General features: G+C 63.4%; 1 protein-coding gene across 1 annotated transcript in view; it reads right to left on the reverse strand.

The window, feature by feature from the left end:
• The window catches only part of SPEG (striated muscle enriched protein kinase), a 114,467-nt gene that overhangs the window by 22,244 nt on the left and 76,247 nt on the right, over positions 1-15,976 (reverse strand). The window contains exons 17-24 of the mRNA XM_084644059.1: positions 11,477-11,600; positions 10,238-10,410; positions 9,758-9,870; positions 8,931-9,099; positions 7,667-7,757; positions 6,203-6,403; positions 397-457; positions 151-228 (exon numbers count right to left, since the gene is read on the reverse strand). Coding sequence (XP_084500185.1) covers positions 151-228; positions 397-457; positions 6,203-6,403; positions 7,667-7,757; positions 8,931-9,099; positions 9,758-9,870; positions 10,238-10,410; positions 11,477-11,600 — 1,010 coding nt within the window. The remainder of the gene's footprint in view (positions 1-150; positions 229-396; positions 458-6,202; positions 6,404-7,666; positions 7,758-8,930; positions 9,100-9,757; positions 9,871-10,237; positions 10,411-11,476; positions 11,601-15,976) is intronic.

Here is a 15,976-nt window from a genome sequence, read left to right on the forward strand (position 1 = left end):
AGCCCGGAGCCAGCCCCACTTGGGCACCGCGCTCGCTGGGGGGGGCCGGAGCTCTGCACTGTGCTTGCTGGGGGGGGAGCTGCTGGGGGGGGCCCTGAAACTCTGCCCCGTGCTTGCTGGGGGGGGCCCGGCGCTCTGCCCCGCACTCACCTTGACATCCAGGTGCAGGATGCTGCAGCCATGCAGGTAGTTGAGCCCCTCAAGGAGCTGCCGCATGTGGGAGCGAACCTGCAGGAGACAGGCAAGGTGGGGCAGTGTCCGGAGCCTGGCGCCTGGGCAGGCCCCATGAGCAGCCCCTCACAGGCAGGGGGTGGGCCCGGGGGTTGGTCTGAGGTGACCAGCACGTGGAACCAGGCCGGAGGATGACGAGGTCTCTGCTCCCGGCCCAGCACTCACCTCCCACTCGCACACCGAGGGCTTCCTCGCCATCCTGTCCAGCAGCTCCTCCTCCGTGCAGCTGGGGGCCTGTCAAGGAGAACAGCCACAGCCGCCCGGCCACGCCCTGCCAGGACTTGCCACCGCGAGCTCCCCACTGGCCACGCCCTGCCGGGAACCGGCACCGCGAGCTCCCCCGCCTGGACACGCCCTGCCAGGAACCGACACCGCGAGCTCCCCACCTGGCCACAGCCTGCCGGGACCCGGCACCGCGAGCTCCCCCGCCCGGACACGCCCTGCCGGGACCCGGCACCGCGAGCTCCCCACCTGGCCACAGCCTGCCCGGACCCGGCACCGCGAGCTCCCCCGCCCGGACACGCCCTGCCAGGACCCGGCACCGCGAGCTCCCCACGGGCCACGCCCTGCCGGGAACCGGCACCGCGAGCTCCCCGGCCCAGACACGCCCTGCCGGGGACCTGGCCCCGCGAGCTCCCCCGCCCGGACACGCCCTGCCGGGAACCGGCCCCGCGAGCTCCCCCGCCCGGACACGCCCTGCCGGGACCCAGCCCCGCGAGCTCCCCCGCCCGGACACACCTGGGTTGTGCTGGGCTGGGGGAGGCCAGGCCTGAGGCAGGAGAGTTTCCTGTGCTGGGTTCAACACTCACTAAACCCTCCTGTGTTACGCCGGCTGAGAGTCGCTCCAGGCTAGAGAACAGGGTGTGGGGTGATCATGCTTTTCCGGGGGTGGAGGCCCTGGGGGTCCAGAGTGAGGGGACTCCCTGAGGGGCTCACAGCAGGGACAGGCGTGCCAAGGCTCAGAGAGGTGCGGCTCCAGGAGGTGGAGGGGCTGGACCCCCGAGAGAGAGGACCCCCCCGAGAAGGGCTGTCACACTGCAGGGGCACCCCCCAGGGACCGCTCGGGGCCGAGAGTGGCACGACCTGGGAGAGGGTGAGAACGTGGTAGCAGAGGACGGCTGGCGGATGCACCCTGCAGCCGGTGGGCTGCGAGCGCAGGTGCTTGGCAGCGAGTGGCGGCCAGCGATAGAACGAGGGTATTGAAGGGAACCAGCCTGGAAGTGGCCTAGAACCAGCTCCGCACGAGGGACCTGGCACGTCTGTGCGGGGAGAGAGGGCTGAGCATGGGGAGGGTCACTAAAGAGCCGCTGATGGCTCAGCTTGTGGAGAACGACCAGTCTGAGGAACAGGCCCCAGACCCCAGGGGGGCTCCCGGGGTGCCCGGAGAGCCAGGGAGTAGCCGTGGGGGCAGTCTGGGCAGCGACCGGGCGTCCATCAGACCCGACTCCCCAGTCAGCACAGGGGGACCCCAGTCGGGTTCCTCCCTGGAGGAGCTGCGGAGGCCGGAGCTGGAAGCAAAGGAGCTGGATCTGGAGGAGCGGAGACGGGCGGATGGGGAGAACGAGAGGACCCTGCAGAACAGGAGAAACAGGAGTTGGAGGAGTGGTGGGCCAAGGGGGCCTGCTGGGGGGTAAGTGGGGAAGTGCCCCGAGTCGCCAGTGTTGTGGGGAATCCAGACACCAAACAGCTGCCCCAGTTCAAGGTGGGGGGGGGGGCTATTGATGCCTATCTCACAGGCTTTGAGAAGTCCTGTGGTCTGAACCAGACTGGCCCCGCAGATAGGCTCCGCTCTCTGCCCCCCCTGCTGGGTCCCAAGGCCGTAGAGGCGTTCAGCCAAAGGCATGGTATTGAGACGGGGGACTCTGACCTGGTCAAACCCGCTTTGCTGCTGGAGTTTGAACTGACCCCCGAGGTGTACGGGAAACGATTCTGGGGTGTGCACAAGACCCCAGGGGTCACTCGCAAGGAGGTCGTCCACCTGCTGGGGGAATATCTCCACAAGTGGGGGAAGGGCGCGGGGGCCACGACCGCAGAGGGGTTAGTGGACCGGGAGCCCAGAGATCTGCGCAAGGCGGGGGCTCTGGCCGATGAGTTTGTGGCCAGCAGATCGGGGGCAGGAGGGAGACCCCCATTGGGGATTCAGAAGGGGAGTCACCCAGAGACCTCTCCAAGGTGGGACTCCAGGAAGCCCAACTCAGGGGTGCCCGGGAATGCCGGGGCGGGCCAACCCGCCTCGTGGGACTTGAGGCACCTGAAGTGTAATTACTGTGGCCAAAGGGACACGAGGTGGCGCAAGGCCCGAAGAAGAAGGAAATGGCAGCCAAGCAGAACCCGCGGGGTGTTAACTGGGTGGGAGTCCACCGAGAGGGGGCACCGCCAGGCCTGGGGACTGCAGTTGAGAGGGTTCTGCCAGGGGGAGGGGACCGCCAGGCCAGGCCCGCAGGGGAAGGTGGGTCCCTGGGTCCGGAGCGCCCGTACTCTGTCCGCCGGGTGAGCATGGGACAGGCACCGGGGGATGATCGCCACCTCATCCCCATGGAGGTGGGGGGAAGGAGCATCCTGGGGTTCTGGGACATGGGCGCTGAGATGATGCTGGCACGGTCCGACGTGGTGGGCCCAGACCAGCTAGTGCCCGATGCCTACATGACCCTGAGGGGAGTGTTCGGGCCCCCATCAAGGTGCCAATAGCGATCATACACCTGAAATGGGGGGCTAAGGAGGGACCCAAAGAGGTCAGGGTGCACGATCACCTGCCTACTGAGGTGGAGAACTGGCCGGAGGGTACCCAGAGCGCCCTGGTCCTTACCCGGAGCCAGAGGCAGCGAGGGACACAGGACATCCTGAAGTGGGGGATTGAGGTACCGAGGGTAGGGCCCAATAGGGCTGGGCCGGAGCCTCTCTCCCAGGGTGGGGAAACTGAGGCACCACCAGCCAGGGCTGTATCCTCAAACGCAGCAGCTGTATTCCAGACGGAGCTGCAGGAGGATCCCTCCTCGGAGAAGCGGAGGGCCCTGGCTGGCCACAGCGGTGCCGGATCCCAGGGGGAGGACCGCCGGGAGAGATTCCTGTGGGAGAAGGGATTCCTGTACCGGGAATGGGCTGATTCAAGGCAAACTGAACCTTGGAAAGCCAGGAGGCAGATGGTGGTGCCCCAGAGGTACTGACACAGACGTGTACGTGGCCCACGATCTCCCCCGCGCGGGGCATCAGGGCACCGGCTGCTGCTGGGCTTTTCCTGACCCGGGGTCTCTGATGCGGCCCAGCAGCACTGCAGGGCTGGGACTCCTGCCGGGGGGGGGGGAAGGCCCGAGACAAGTGTAAAGCCCCGCTGAGAGCCCTGCCCGTCATAGAGGAGCCTTTCCAGAAGGTGGCCGTGGACATCGTGGGGCCCCTCAGCAGGGTGACGCGGTCGGGGAAGAAATACATTCTGGCGGTGGTAGATTTCGCTACGCGCTACCCCGAGGCGGTGGCCCTGTCCTCTCTCCAGCCAGACACCGCGGCAGACGCGCTGCTGACCATCTTCAGCCGAGGGGGGTTCCCCCGGGAGGTCCTTACAGACCAGGGGTCTAACGTCACGTCAACCCTGCTCCGGTGCTTGTGGGAGAAATGTGGGGTCCGGCACGCCTGGGCCACACAACGGGCTGGTGGAGAGGTTCAATGGGACCCTAAAGATGATGCTGAAAACCTTTATGGACCAGCACCCGCAGACCGGGACAAGTACTTACCTCACCTGCTGTTCGCCTACAGGGAGGTGCCCCGGAATCCACAGGGTTCTCCCCATTCGAGTTGCTGTATGGGAGGCGAGTGAGGGGACCCCTGGACTTGATGAGGGCCGAGTGGGAGGGGAAGGCCTCTCCCGATGGAGAATCAGTGGTGGAGCATGTCCTGACCTTCCAGGAAAAGCTTGGGGAGCTCATGGGCTGGGTCAGGGGAAACCTAGCCAGGGGCCAGGGGAAGCAGGTCTGGTACGACTGCTCAGCACTTGCCCGCTCCTATGCCATCGGGGACCAGGGGATGCTCCTCATCCCCGGGAGGAACAAGCTGCAAGCTGCCTGGGACGGCCCCTTCAAGGTCCTCAGACAGGTAAACGAGGTGAACTATATGGTGGAACTGTCCAACCGGGCTCACCGCCGCCGGGCGTATCATGTCAACATGATGAAGCCGTATTGGGACTGGGAGAAGTTGGTGCTGGCTGCGTGGGCAGTGGGAGGAGAAGGGAGAGGATCCCTGGTGGGGCTCCTCCCTGAGGCGGGGGCTGACCCCTCGCTGGAGTCAATTCCCCTCTCAGACCCGCTCACCCCTGCCCAGCAGGCCGAGATCAGAGAGACGCTGCCTTCATACCGGCAGCTGTTCTCCAGCCGGCCTGGGCTCACTAACCTGGCTGTTCACCGGGTGGAGACGGGAGCCGACTCTCCCACCAGGTGCTCCCCATTCAGGGTCACTGGAAAAACAGCCCAGGACCTGGAGAAAGAGGTCGGGGACATGCTGGCTTTAGGGGTGGTCCAGCCACCCACAAGCCCCTGGGCCTCGCCCAGGGTGCTGGTCCCCAAAAAGGACGGGTCGGTCCAGTTCTGTGTGGACCATCGGAAGCTCAATGCCATCACCATGTCCGATGCCTACCCCATGCCTAGGACTGATGAGATCCTAGACAAGTTGGGGGGCGCCCGGTTCCTCACTACCATGCATCTTACCAAAGGCTACTGGAAGGTGCCTTTGGACCTGGAGGCAGGGCGAAGTCTGCCTTCACCCCCCCAGTAGTTCCTGGTCCTGCCTTTCGGCCTCAAGGGGCACCAGCCACCTTCCAGCGCCTGGTGGGTCAGTTGCTCAGGGGGGTGGAGGGCTTTGCTCTGGCGTCATTGATGAGATCTGTGTCTTTAGCCAGACCTGGGAGGACCATGTGTCCCAGGTGAAGAGGGGGCTGGGTCTTCTCCAAGACGCCGGCCTGACCATAAGAGCCAAGAAGTGCAAGCTGGGGATGGCAGAGGTGTCGTACCTGGGCCACAAGGTGGGAGGTGGCCATCTGAAGCCAGAGCCGGCCAAAGTGGAGGCAATCGAGGACTGGCCGCTCCCCAGACTAAGAAGCAGGTCCAGGCTTTCACTGGGATGGCGGGGCACTACCAGAGGTTTGTGCCCCACTTTAGCTCCCTGGCAGCTCCCCTCACCAAGCTTTGCAGAAAGGGGAAGCTGGACAATGCGGTCTGGACCGAGCAGGGCCAGCGGGAGGACAATGGACTGCGGAGAGAGGACCCCGGTGACCGGACCAGCTGGATCCAGCCAGAGGGGCCAGAGGACAGAAGCGGGGAGAGGGGGCCCAGGCGACCCTGTTTACCTGGAGGGAAGACAATGGATGCAGGAGGGCTTGGGGCCGGGGATCTCAGCTGCCCAGCTGGGAAGCGGGGGGGGGGGGGGGTGTCGCTCTGGGCTGGAAGGAGGGGGTTTCCTGTGCTGGGTTCAGACACTCAATAAACCTCCTGTTTTACGCTGGCTGAGAGTCACTCCAGTCTAGAGATCAGGGTCAGGGGGGTGGGGGGGGCATTATTCCCTCTTGGAGTGGAGGCCCCGTGGGCCCAGAACGAGGGGAATCTCTGAGGGGGTCCACGGCAGGGACAGGCGTGCTAAGGCTCAGAGAGGTGCGGCTCCAGGAGGTGGAGGGGCTGGACCCCCAAGAGAGAGGACCCCCGGGAGAACGGCTGTCGCACTGAAGGGGGTTCCCCCCAGGGACCGCACGGGGCCAAGGGTGGGCACGACCTACGAGTCCATGACAGGGACCCGCCCTGTGAGCTCCCCGCCCCAGCTGCTCCCTGCCTAGACCCCAGTGACATGAACCACGCCCCCCCCACGGCTGTGCCCCATCAATGCCCTCTCAGACTCCACCATGTGGGTCTGCAGTGCTGTGAGATTCCACAGAACAGTGCCCTGCGGCGCCTGGCGGGGACCCAGGGCAGGCCATGGGGCTGTCCCTGGCAGATACAGCTCCATGACAATGACCACAGCGTTCTTCTTCTCGAAGGAGTCATGGAAGTAGACGAGGCGCTCGTGGTCCAGCTGGGACAGGATCTGCAGCTCCCTGCGCGCCGACTGCTTGGCCTTGGCCCGGCAGGGGATGAACTTGGCTGCGTAGTCCAGCCCGCTGCCCTTCTCCGTCACCCTCCGCACATAGGAGAAGGCCCCCCTGCAACACAGGGAGAGCTGCAGCCAGCAGGAGGGTGGGCCAGGCTCAGCGGGGGGCTGGCAGGAGGACAGGACCCTGGGGGACACATCAAGGGGGGAGGAGGCTGGGACACCCTGGGGAAGCCTGGCTCGGGCAGGGCTGGGAGGGCGGCTGAGCATTGGCAGGGAGAGCTCCGGCCTTCGCTCACAGCAGCGGGTAAAGAAGCTAAGAGCGGCTACCCTGGGTCAGCCCAACGGTCCGTCCGGCCCCGTGCCCTGCCTCTGACCACAGCCGGGGCCAGGTGCCCCAGGGGAATGAACAGGACAGGGCGATTATCATGTGATCCAGCCTGTCGCCCATTCCTGGATTCTGGCACTGAGAGCTTTAGGGACTCCCACAGCATGGGCCTGTGACCACCTTGGCTAAGAGCCATTGATGGACTAAGCCTTCGTGAATTTAGCTAATGCTTTTTAGAAATCTGCTATCATCTTGGCCCTCACAACATCCTCTGGCAGGGAGTTCCACAGGTTGACTGTGGATTGTGTGAAGAAGAACTTCCTTTTGTTTGTTTTAAACCTGCTGCCTCTTAATTTCATTGGGTGACCCCTAGCTCTTGTATTGGGAAGAGTAAATAACACGTCCTTATTGACTCTCTCCACACCTGGCATCACTGTATAGACCTCTGTCCTATCCCCACCCCCTTCCTCCTCTCCGCTCCAAGCTGAACAGCCCCAGTCTCTTTAATCTCTCCTCAGATGGGAGCCGTTCCAGACTCGTAATTATCTTTGTTGCCCTTCTCTGCACCGTTTCCAATTCTAACGTATCTTTTGGAGACGAGGTGACCAGATCTGCCCGCAGCATCTCGGGGCGGGCGGACTGTGGATTTAACAGCAGCATCACAGTATTTTGTGTCTTTTCTCTCCCTTCCCTCCCGGCCCGAACAGGCTGTTCGCTTGCTTGGCGGCTGCCGCACACGGAGCTGGGACACCCTGGGGGAGCCTGGCTAGGGCAGGGCTGGGGGGAACGCAGGAGATGTTCTCAGAGAACTCTCCGCATGGTACCAGCCAGCCCAGCCCCATGGCTCTGAATGTCTGGCTGGCCCCACGGTTCCCGTGTGTTACTGGCCCTGCCCCGTCCTGTCCCGGCGGGAGATCCAGCCCTAGTGCCTGGGAGCAGGGACTCAGAGCCGAGCCCGGGTGCCAGGCCAACGGAGGTCAATGCCCTGCTGTGCGACCACCCGGGGACGGCCCCTCGCCAGAGGCACCCGCCTCCCTCCCGCCTCACCTCCCGATCTCCTCGTGCACCTCGTAGTCGTCCGTCAGCCGCCGGGCCGCGTGCCCCTCCTCCGCCACCGCGGCCGCTGCCTCCGGCTGGGCTGGAACGAAGGACAGCCACGGCATGAGGAGGGAGGGGGACGGTCATGGCACCTGCGGCGGGGGGGCAGTTCCTATGGTTTGCATGCAGAGGGGGTGGGACCCAGTTTCCCTGGGTGTTACGGGTTTAACGGGAGGATGGGAGAGGGAGTTTGTCGGGACACAGGACCGGCGAGGGAACTTGGGACCCCGGCCAATGGCCTGGAGAATGGAGACCCCAGCGACTGGGGACCGGGAGGTCCAGCCGGGTCTGGCCAGCGGGAGGACAATGGGCTGTGGAAAGAGGGGACCCCGGTGACCGGACCAGACGGGTCCAGCCAGAGGGGCCAAAGGACAGAAACGGGGAGAGGCGGCCCAGGCGACGCTGTTTACGATCCTGTTTACCTGGAGAGAAGACAATGGGGGGGAGGGCAGGGATCTCAGAGGCCCAGCTGTGAAGCAGGGGGGCTCGGGGCTGGAGGGAGGGGGTGGGCAGAGCCCCCCTGGAGGCAGGACAGACCTAAATGTGCTGGGCTGGGAGAGGCCAGGCCTGAGGCCGGAGAGTTTCCTGTGCTGGGTTCAACGCTCAATAAACCCTCCTGTGTTACACTGGCTGAAAGTTGCTCCAGTCTAGAGATCAGGGCGGGGGGTACATTGCTCCCTCTGGGGGTGGAGGCCCCGGGGGTCCAGAGCGAGGGGACCCCTGAGGGGCCCACGGCAGAGACAGGCGTGCGAAGGCTCAGACAGGTGGAGGGGCTGGACCCCTGAGAGAGTGGCCCCCCGAGAAGGGCTGTCACACTGAAGGGGGTTCCCCCCAGGGACCGCACGGGGCCAAGAGTGGGCACGACTTGGGAGTCCGTGACTGTGGGAACAGCCATGGCACCGAGGGAAGGCAGGTGCCGGTGAGGGTGGGAATGTCCACGGCACCGAGGGGGGCAGGCTGCCGGGGGGGGTGGGGGAGAGGAACGGCCATGGAAAAGCCCTCGCCGCTACCCTCCCCCCACTGGAGACAACCGAATGTTCCACAATGGTCCCTAGACGCCGAGGTGATGGGCATGTGGACAGAGGGATGCAGCCCCCGGCTCAGGCTGGCATTGCAACGAGCCCCTCGCCAAGGCCTCCGGGCTGCTCCCCTCTCCCCAGGCCTGGCACGGTGCCCCAGGGCCGAGGGGCTGGGGGGCCTGGCAGCACCCTACCTGCGCACACCACCAGCTCGGCCTTGCAGGACAGCTCCCCGGCCAGGTTGCGGGCGGCACAGGTGTAGACGCCACTGTCGCGGGCCGTGGCGCCCAGCAGCACCAGGGAGCACTCGCTGTCGTCGTAGACGAAGGTCAGCCGGCTGCTCTCGGCCAGCAGCGCCTCGTCCTGGGGGGGGTGCAGGCGTCAGCCACCCCCCAGCACAGCCACCCGCTGCTGGGGCCGCAGGGCCAGGGGCCCGCGCAGCCATTGGCCCAAGGCCAGGGACGCCACCCCGCGGCGTGGCAGCCGGGATCCACCCCCCTCCCGGAGCACCCGGGACTCACCTTCCGCCTGGAGAACCCTGGGTGGCCTGCACCCCGTTCCTCTGCGGTGGCAGGGCTGGGAGAGCAGGGGGCTGCGAGATGGGACCGAGGGGCACCAGCCGAGCTGGGGGGGGTAGCAGGGGCTGCAAATCGGGATTGCGGGGCAGCAGCAGAGCTGGGGAGCCCAAGGCTGGGAGAGCAGGGGGCTGCGAGATGGGACCGAGGGGCACCAGCCGAGCTGGGGGAGGGTAGCAGGGGCTGCAAATCGGGATTGCGGGGCAGCAGCAGAGCTGGGGAGCCCAGGGCTGGGAGAGCAGGGGGCTGCGAGATGGGACCGAGGGGCACCAGCCGAGCTGGGGGAGGGTAGCAGGGGCTGCAAATCGGGACTGCGGGGCAGCAGCAGAGCTGGGGAGCCCAGGGCTGGGAGAGCAGGGGCTGCGGGCCGGAGTCGGGGCACTGGTAGGTCCCTCCATTGACAGGCGTCCCTGCCTCCCTCCGCCCCCGGGAGGCCCAGGGCTCACCTTGTACCACATGATGTCGGGCAGCGGCTTGCCCTCCACCACCACGGCGAAGCGCGGCGTCTCGCCCTCCCCGACCTCCAGGTCCTCCATGATGGACTCGAAGCGCGGCGGCTCTGGGGACCGAGAGATGTTCCACCCCTGAGCGCAGGCAGGAGCAGGTGGCTGCCTCCTCGCCCCGCCCTACAGATGCCCAGGCTCCGCCCCCCGGCTGGGAGGGGTGTGGCCTGCAGTGCCCAGGCTCCGCCCCCGGCTGGGGTGTGTCACTGGCCCCTGCCCAGGCTCTGCCCCTGGCTGGGAGGGGTGTGGCCTGCAGTGCCTAGGCTCCACCCCCGGCTGGGGTGTGTCACTGGCCCCTACCCAGGCTCTGCCCCCGGCTGGGAGGGGTGTGGCCTGCAGTGCCCAGGCTCCGCCCCCGGCTGGGGTGTGTCACTGGCCCCTGCCCAGGCTCCGCCCCCGGCCAGGAGAAGGACCCCCACGTACCTGCCAGCTGCAGGCTGATGGAGCAGCTGTCCGTGCCATGCCTGTTGCTCACCTCGCAGGTGAGCTCCCCAGCGTCCCCGCGGTGCACCTGGCAGAGCCGCAGGCAGTGCTGGTCGTCGTCAGCCATGCTCATCTCCCACTCGCCAGCCCGCTCCTCCAGCACCAACCCGCCCCTGCCGGGGCAAGGACACCCCGTCATGGGAGTGCCGCACAGCCCGCGCCCCGCCCCCCACAGCGCCCCCTGCTGGGAGAGGCCGGCTGGAGCCACCAGCTCCCCTCACAGCCACTGCCCTGCCCCCCACAGCGCCCCCTGCTGGGAGAGGCCGGCTGGAGCCGCCAGCTCCCCTCACAGCCACTGCCCCGCCCCCCACAGCGCCCCCTGCTGGGAGAGGCCGGGCTGGAGTCGCCAGGAGCTCCCCCCACAGCCCGCGCCCCGCCCCCCACGGCGCCCCCTGCTGGGAGAGGCCGGCTGGAGTCACCAGCTCCCCCCACAGCCAGCGCCCTGCCCCCCACGGCGCCCCCTGCTGGGAGAGGCCGGCTGGAGTCACCAGCTCCCCCCACAGCCAGCGCCCTGCCCCCCACGGCGCCCCCTGCTGGGAGAGGCCGGCTGGAGTTGCCAGGAGCTCCCCCCACAGCCCGCGCCACGCCCCCCACAGCGCCCCCTGCTGGGAGAGGCCGGCTGGAGTCACCAGCTCCCCCCACAGCCAGCGCCCTGCCCCCCACGGCGCCCCCTGCTGGGAGAGGCCGGGCTGGAGCCGCCAGGAGCTCCCCCCACAGCCAGCGCCCCGCCCCCCACAGCGCCCCCTGCTGGGAGAGCCTGGCTGGAGTCACCAGCTCCCCTCACAGCCACTGCCCTGCCCCCCACGGCACCCCCTGCTGGGAGAGGCCGGCTGGAGTCGCCAGGAGCTCCCCCCACAGCCACTGCCCTGCCCCCCACGGCGCCCCCTGCTGGGAGAGGCCGGCTGGAGTCGCCAGGAGCTCCCCCCACAGCCAGCGCCCCGCCCCCCACAGCGCCCCCTGCTGGGAGAGGCCGGCTGGAGTCGCCAGAAGCTCCCCCCAGCTGTGTATACCACTCAGCAATGGTTCAGGGGGTGCCGGGGGAATTGGAGATGCTCCAAGAGGCTCCCCCGCAGGGCAGGGCCACAGGGAGCCCCGCAGGGTGCTGGCTGACAGAGGTCCCAGTCCCCCCCATGGACGTCCTGGCTCCCAAACCCTGGGGCTGGCGAAGCTGCATCCCACCTCTTCCAGGTGACCGTGGCCTCCACGTGGTTCAGGGTAACGGTGACGGAGGCTGGCTGGTCCTCCACTGCGTACACCACGTCTGGCTTGTCCAGGATGATGGGGGCCTCCTCCAGGTATGGTCCTGCCAACACAGCCCCCAGTGACCCCGGCAACCTGAGCCCCCTTCTCTGCCCCTCTGCCCAGAAAGAAACCGACCCGGCAGGGGCCTGCTCCCCACCACAGCCCTAGCTAGGGGGCTTCCTCACCCCTGGGGACATGTCCCTCCGCCTGGTTCCCCGGCAGCCCTGCCCGCTGGAGATGGGACCGGCCATTGTGCCAGGTGCCCCCCTGTGGCCCCTGTACCTCGAAGCAGCACCCCGGAACCTCCATATTCACCACTGTCGTGTAATGGTGATCAGTTCTGCACAGCTGGCCATGTCAGATACCATAGGAAAGGCCATGAGCTCCTGTAACCCATCATCCTGTCCAAATACGTGTACCTAGGGTTGCCAACTTTCTATTTGCAGAAAACCAAACACTCTTGCCCCGCCCCCTGCCCCGCCCCTTTCCCGAGGCCACCGCCCCCCACTCACGCCATCCCCCTCCCTCCGTCACTCGCTCTCCCCCACCCTCACTCACTCATTTTCACTGGACTGGGGCAGGGGCTTGGGGGGCGGTGAAGGCTCCGGCTGTAGGTACGGGCTCTGAGATGGGGCTGAAAAGGAGGGGTTTGGGGTGCAGGAGAGGGCTCCAGGATGGGGCAGGGGATTGGGGTGTGGGAGGGGCCACAGGCTCTGGGCTGGGGCTGCGGGGGTGGGGCCAGAAATGAGGGGTTCAGGGTGCGGGGGGGGAATCCGGGATGGGGCAGGGGGTTGGAGGGTGGGGTGGTGAGGGCTCTGGCTGGGGGCTTTGGGGTGGGGCCGGAGATGAGAGGTTTGGGGTGCAGGAGAGGGCTCTGGGCTGAGGCAGGGGGTTGGGAAGGGGGTGAGGACTCCGGCTGGGGGGCGGGCTCTGGGATGGGGCTTGGGTTTGGGGTGTAGGATGGGGCTCCAGGCTGGGGCAGGGGGTTGGGGCATGGGAGGGGTTCGGGGTCGCTGCGCCTGCAGGACCGCCCCCTCAGCTCCCATTGGCCATGGTTCCTGACCAATGGGAGCAGCTGAGCTGGCACTGGGGCAATGCACGGAGCCCCTTGGCCACCCCTCCGCCTAGGAGCCAGAGGGAGATGCTGGCAGCTTCCCAGTAGTTGCACGGAGCCAGGCTGGGAGCCTGCCTGCCTGGTTGGGAGCGGGCTTTTAACGGCTCAGTCAGCACCGCTGACCGGAGCTGCCAGGACCAGGTGTTCCGGTCGGAAACAGGACCCCTAGACCCCCGTGCCTAGTGTTTGTGTGTGGGAAGCTCTGGGATTTTGCTGGAATAGACGGTAAGTTTGAGAGTCTCGGCAGGGGAGCTGGAATCAGGGATTCACACTCCATGACAGTTGCGCAAGCATGCTCAACCCTGCGACTCGGCAAAGCTCATCGGGACACGCCTGGGCTGTGACCTCCAGGCCCTGAGGGTGTAAAATAAGGGGCAGTGGCAATCCAGGAAGTTTTTGGAGAGCGTTGGGGACAACTTCAAGGTGTAAGTGCCGGAGGAACCAACTTGACCCGCTGGTCACAAACAGGGAAGACTTGGTAGGGGACGTAGAAGTGGGTGGCAACCTGGGCAGCAGTGACCATGAGATGGTCGAGTTCAGGATCCTGACACAAGGAAGGAAGGAGAGCAGCAGAATACGGACCCTGGACTTCAGAAAAGCAGACTGTGACTCCCTCAGGGAAATGATGGGCAGGATCCCCTGGGAGGCTAATATGAGGGGGAAAGGAGTCCAGGAGAGCTGGCTGTATTTTAAAGAAGCCTTATTGAGGGTGCAGGAACAAACCATCCCGATGTGCAGAAAGAATAGCTAATATGGCAGGCGACCAGCTTGGCTTAACAGTGAAATCTTTGGTGAGTTTAAACTCAAAAAGGAAGCTTGCAAGAAGTGGAAACTTGGACAGATGACTAGGGAACTGTATACAAATATTGCTCAAGATTGTAGGAGTGAAATCAGGAAGGCCAAAGCACAATTGAAGTTGCAGCTAGCAAGGGATGTTAAGAGTAACAAGAAGGGTTTCTACAGGTATGTTAGCAACAAGAAGAAGGTCAGGGACAGTGTGGGCCCCTTGCTGGATGGGGGAGGCAACCTAGTGACAGAGGATTTGGAAAAAGCTGAGATACTCAATGCTTTTTTTGCCTCAGTCTTCACAGACAAGGTCAGCTCCCAGACTGCTGCACTGGGCAGCACAGCATGGAGAGGAGGTGAGCAGCCCTCTGTGGAGAAAGAACAGGTCCAGGACTATTTAGAAAAGCTGGACGTGCACAAGTCCATGGGGCCAGATGCTCTGCATCCGAGGGTGCTGAGGGACATGGCTGATGTAATTGAAGAGCCATTGGCCATTATCTTTGAAAACTCATGGCGATCGGGGAAGTCCCGGACGACTGGAAAAAGGCTAATGTAGTGCCCATCTTTAAAAAAGGGAAGGAGGAGGATCCTGGGAACTACAGGCCAGTCAGCCTCTCCTCAGTCCCTGGAAGAATCATGGAGCAGGTCCTCAAGGAATCAATTCTGAAACACTTAGAGGAGAGGGAAATGAACAGGAAAAGGCAGCATGGATTCATCAAGGGCAAGTCATGCCTGACTAATCTAATTGCCTTCTATGACGCGATAACTGGCTCTGTGGATGAGGGGAAAGCAGTGGACGTGTTGTTCCTTGACTTTAGAAAGTTTCTGATACGGTCTCCCACAGTATTCTTGCCAGCAAATTAAAAAAGTATGGATTGAATGAATGGACTATAAGGTGGATAGGAAGCTGGCTAGATTGTCGGGTTCAACGGGTAGTGATCAACGGCTCGATATCTAGTTGGCAGCCAGTATCAAGCAGGGTCGGTCCTGGGGCCAGTTTTGATCAACATCTTCATTAATGATCTGGAGGATGGTGTGGATTGCACCCTCAGCAAGTTTGCAGATGACACTAAGCTGGGGGGAGAGGTAGATAGACTGGAGGGTAGGGATAGGATATAGAGTGACCTACACAAATTGGAGGATTGGGCTGTGACGTTACTGACATAATCTGGGACCATATAGATCATTGTTGCAACCAAGGTCCTGTAGTGGCACCAAATCTTATATAAAGGGGGTCAAATGAGCTGTCTCAGACGAGGTTATGGTTTGCTGGTTAGGATTATGCCGTCTATGTGCGAGTATCACTTTTGTAGTTGAAGTTATGAATATTGGCTCTGTACTGTCTGTATTTCAAACTTGTGCTCTGCTTCTGGGGGACACCCCAGACAAGTTGGGGTCAGCTCTGCCTAGCCTGCTGGATGGCCCATTAGGGACCATCAGCGACACAACTGACCCATTGAGAGAAGGCAGACACGCCTGGGGACTCAGCCAGGTGTGCAGGGACCCGCCTAGGGACAGACTCTGAGGTGTTTCCAGGCCGTGGGATGGGCAGCTTGTCCTTGGGACAAAGAAAGAAAGACCACATGGCAAGAGACTATACAAAGCTGCTGCAGCTCCTCCATCTTGTCTTCAGTCCTGCTTTTTACGTCTGGAGGAACTTTGCTACAAACAGAAGCTCTGAACCAAGGTCTGAAGGACCCATCCCAGCTGGGGATGTTCTCCAGAGACTTGATTTGAACCTGCCGTTTATTCCATCCCTGCTACAAGCCTGAACCAAGAACTTTGTCAATTACTGTATGTCATTGATTCCATTGAACCAATTCTAGCTCTCGTCTGTATCTTTTTCCTTTTATGAATAGAATCATAGAATATCAGGGTTGGAAGGGACCTCAGGAGGTCATCTAGTCCAACCCCCTGCTCAAAAGCAGGACCAATCCCCAATTAAATCATCCCAGCCAGGGCTTTGTCAAGCCTGACCTTAAAAACTTCTAAGGAAGGAGATTCTACCACCTCCCTAGGCAACGCATTCCAGTGTTTCACCACCCTCCTAGTGAAAAAGTTTTTCCTAATATCCAACCTAAACCTCCCCCACTGCAACTTGAGACCACTACTCCTTGTCCTGTCCTCTTCTACTACTGAGAATAGTCTAGAACCATCCTGTCTGGAACCACCTCTCAGGTAGTTGAAAGCAGCTATCAAATCCCCCCTCATTCTTCTCTTCTGCAGACTAAACAATCCCAGTTCCCTCAGCCTCTCCTCAGAAGTCATGTGTTCCAGACCCCTAATCATTTTTGTTGCCCTTCGCTGGACTCTTTCCAATTTATCCACATCCTTCTTGTAGTGTGGGGCCCAAAACTGGACACAGTACTCCAGATGAGGCCTCACCAATGTCGAATAGTGGGGGACGATCACGTCCCTCTATCTGCACGCTATGCCCCTACTTATACATCCCAAAATGCCATTGGCCTTCTTGGCAACAAGGGCACACTGCTGACTCATATCCAGCTTCTCATCCACTGTAACCCCTAGGTCCTTTT

This window comes from Lepidochelys olivacea, assembly GCF_965140295.1.
Source record: "Lepidochelys olivacea isolate rLepOli2 genome assembly, chromosome: 11".
In the NCBI taxonomy this organism is placed as follows: domain Eukaryota; kingdom Metazoa; phylum Chordata; order Testudines; family Cheloniidae; genus Lepidochelys; species Lepidochelys olivacea.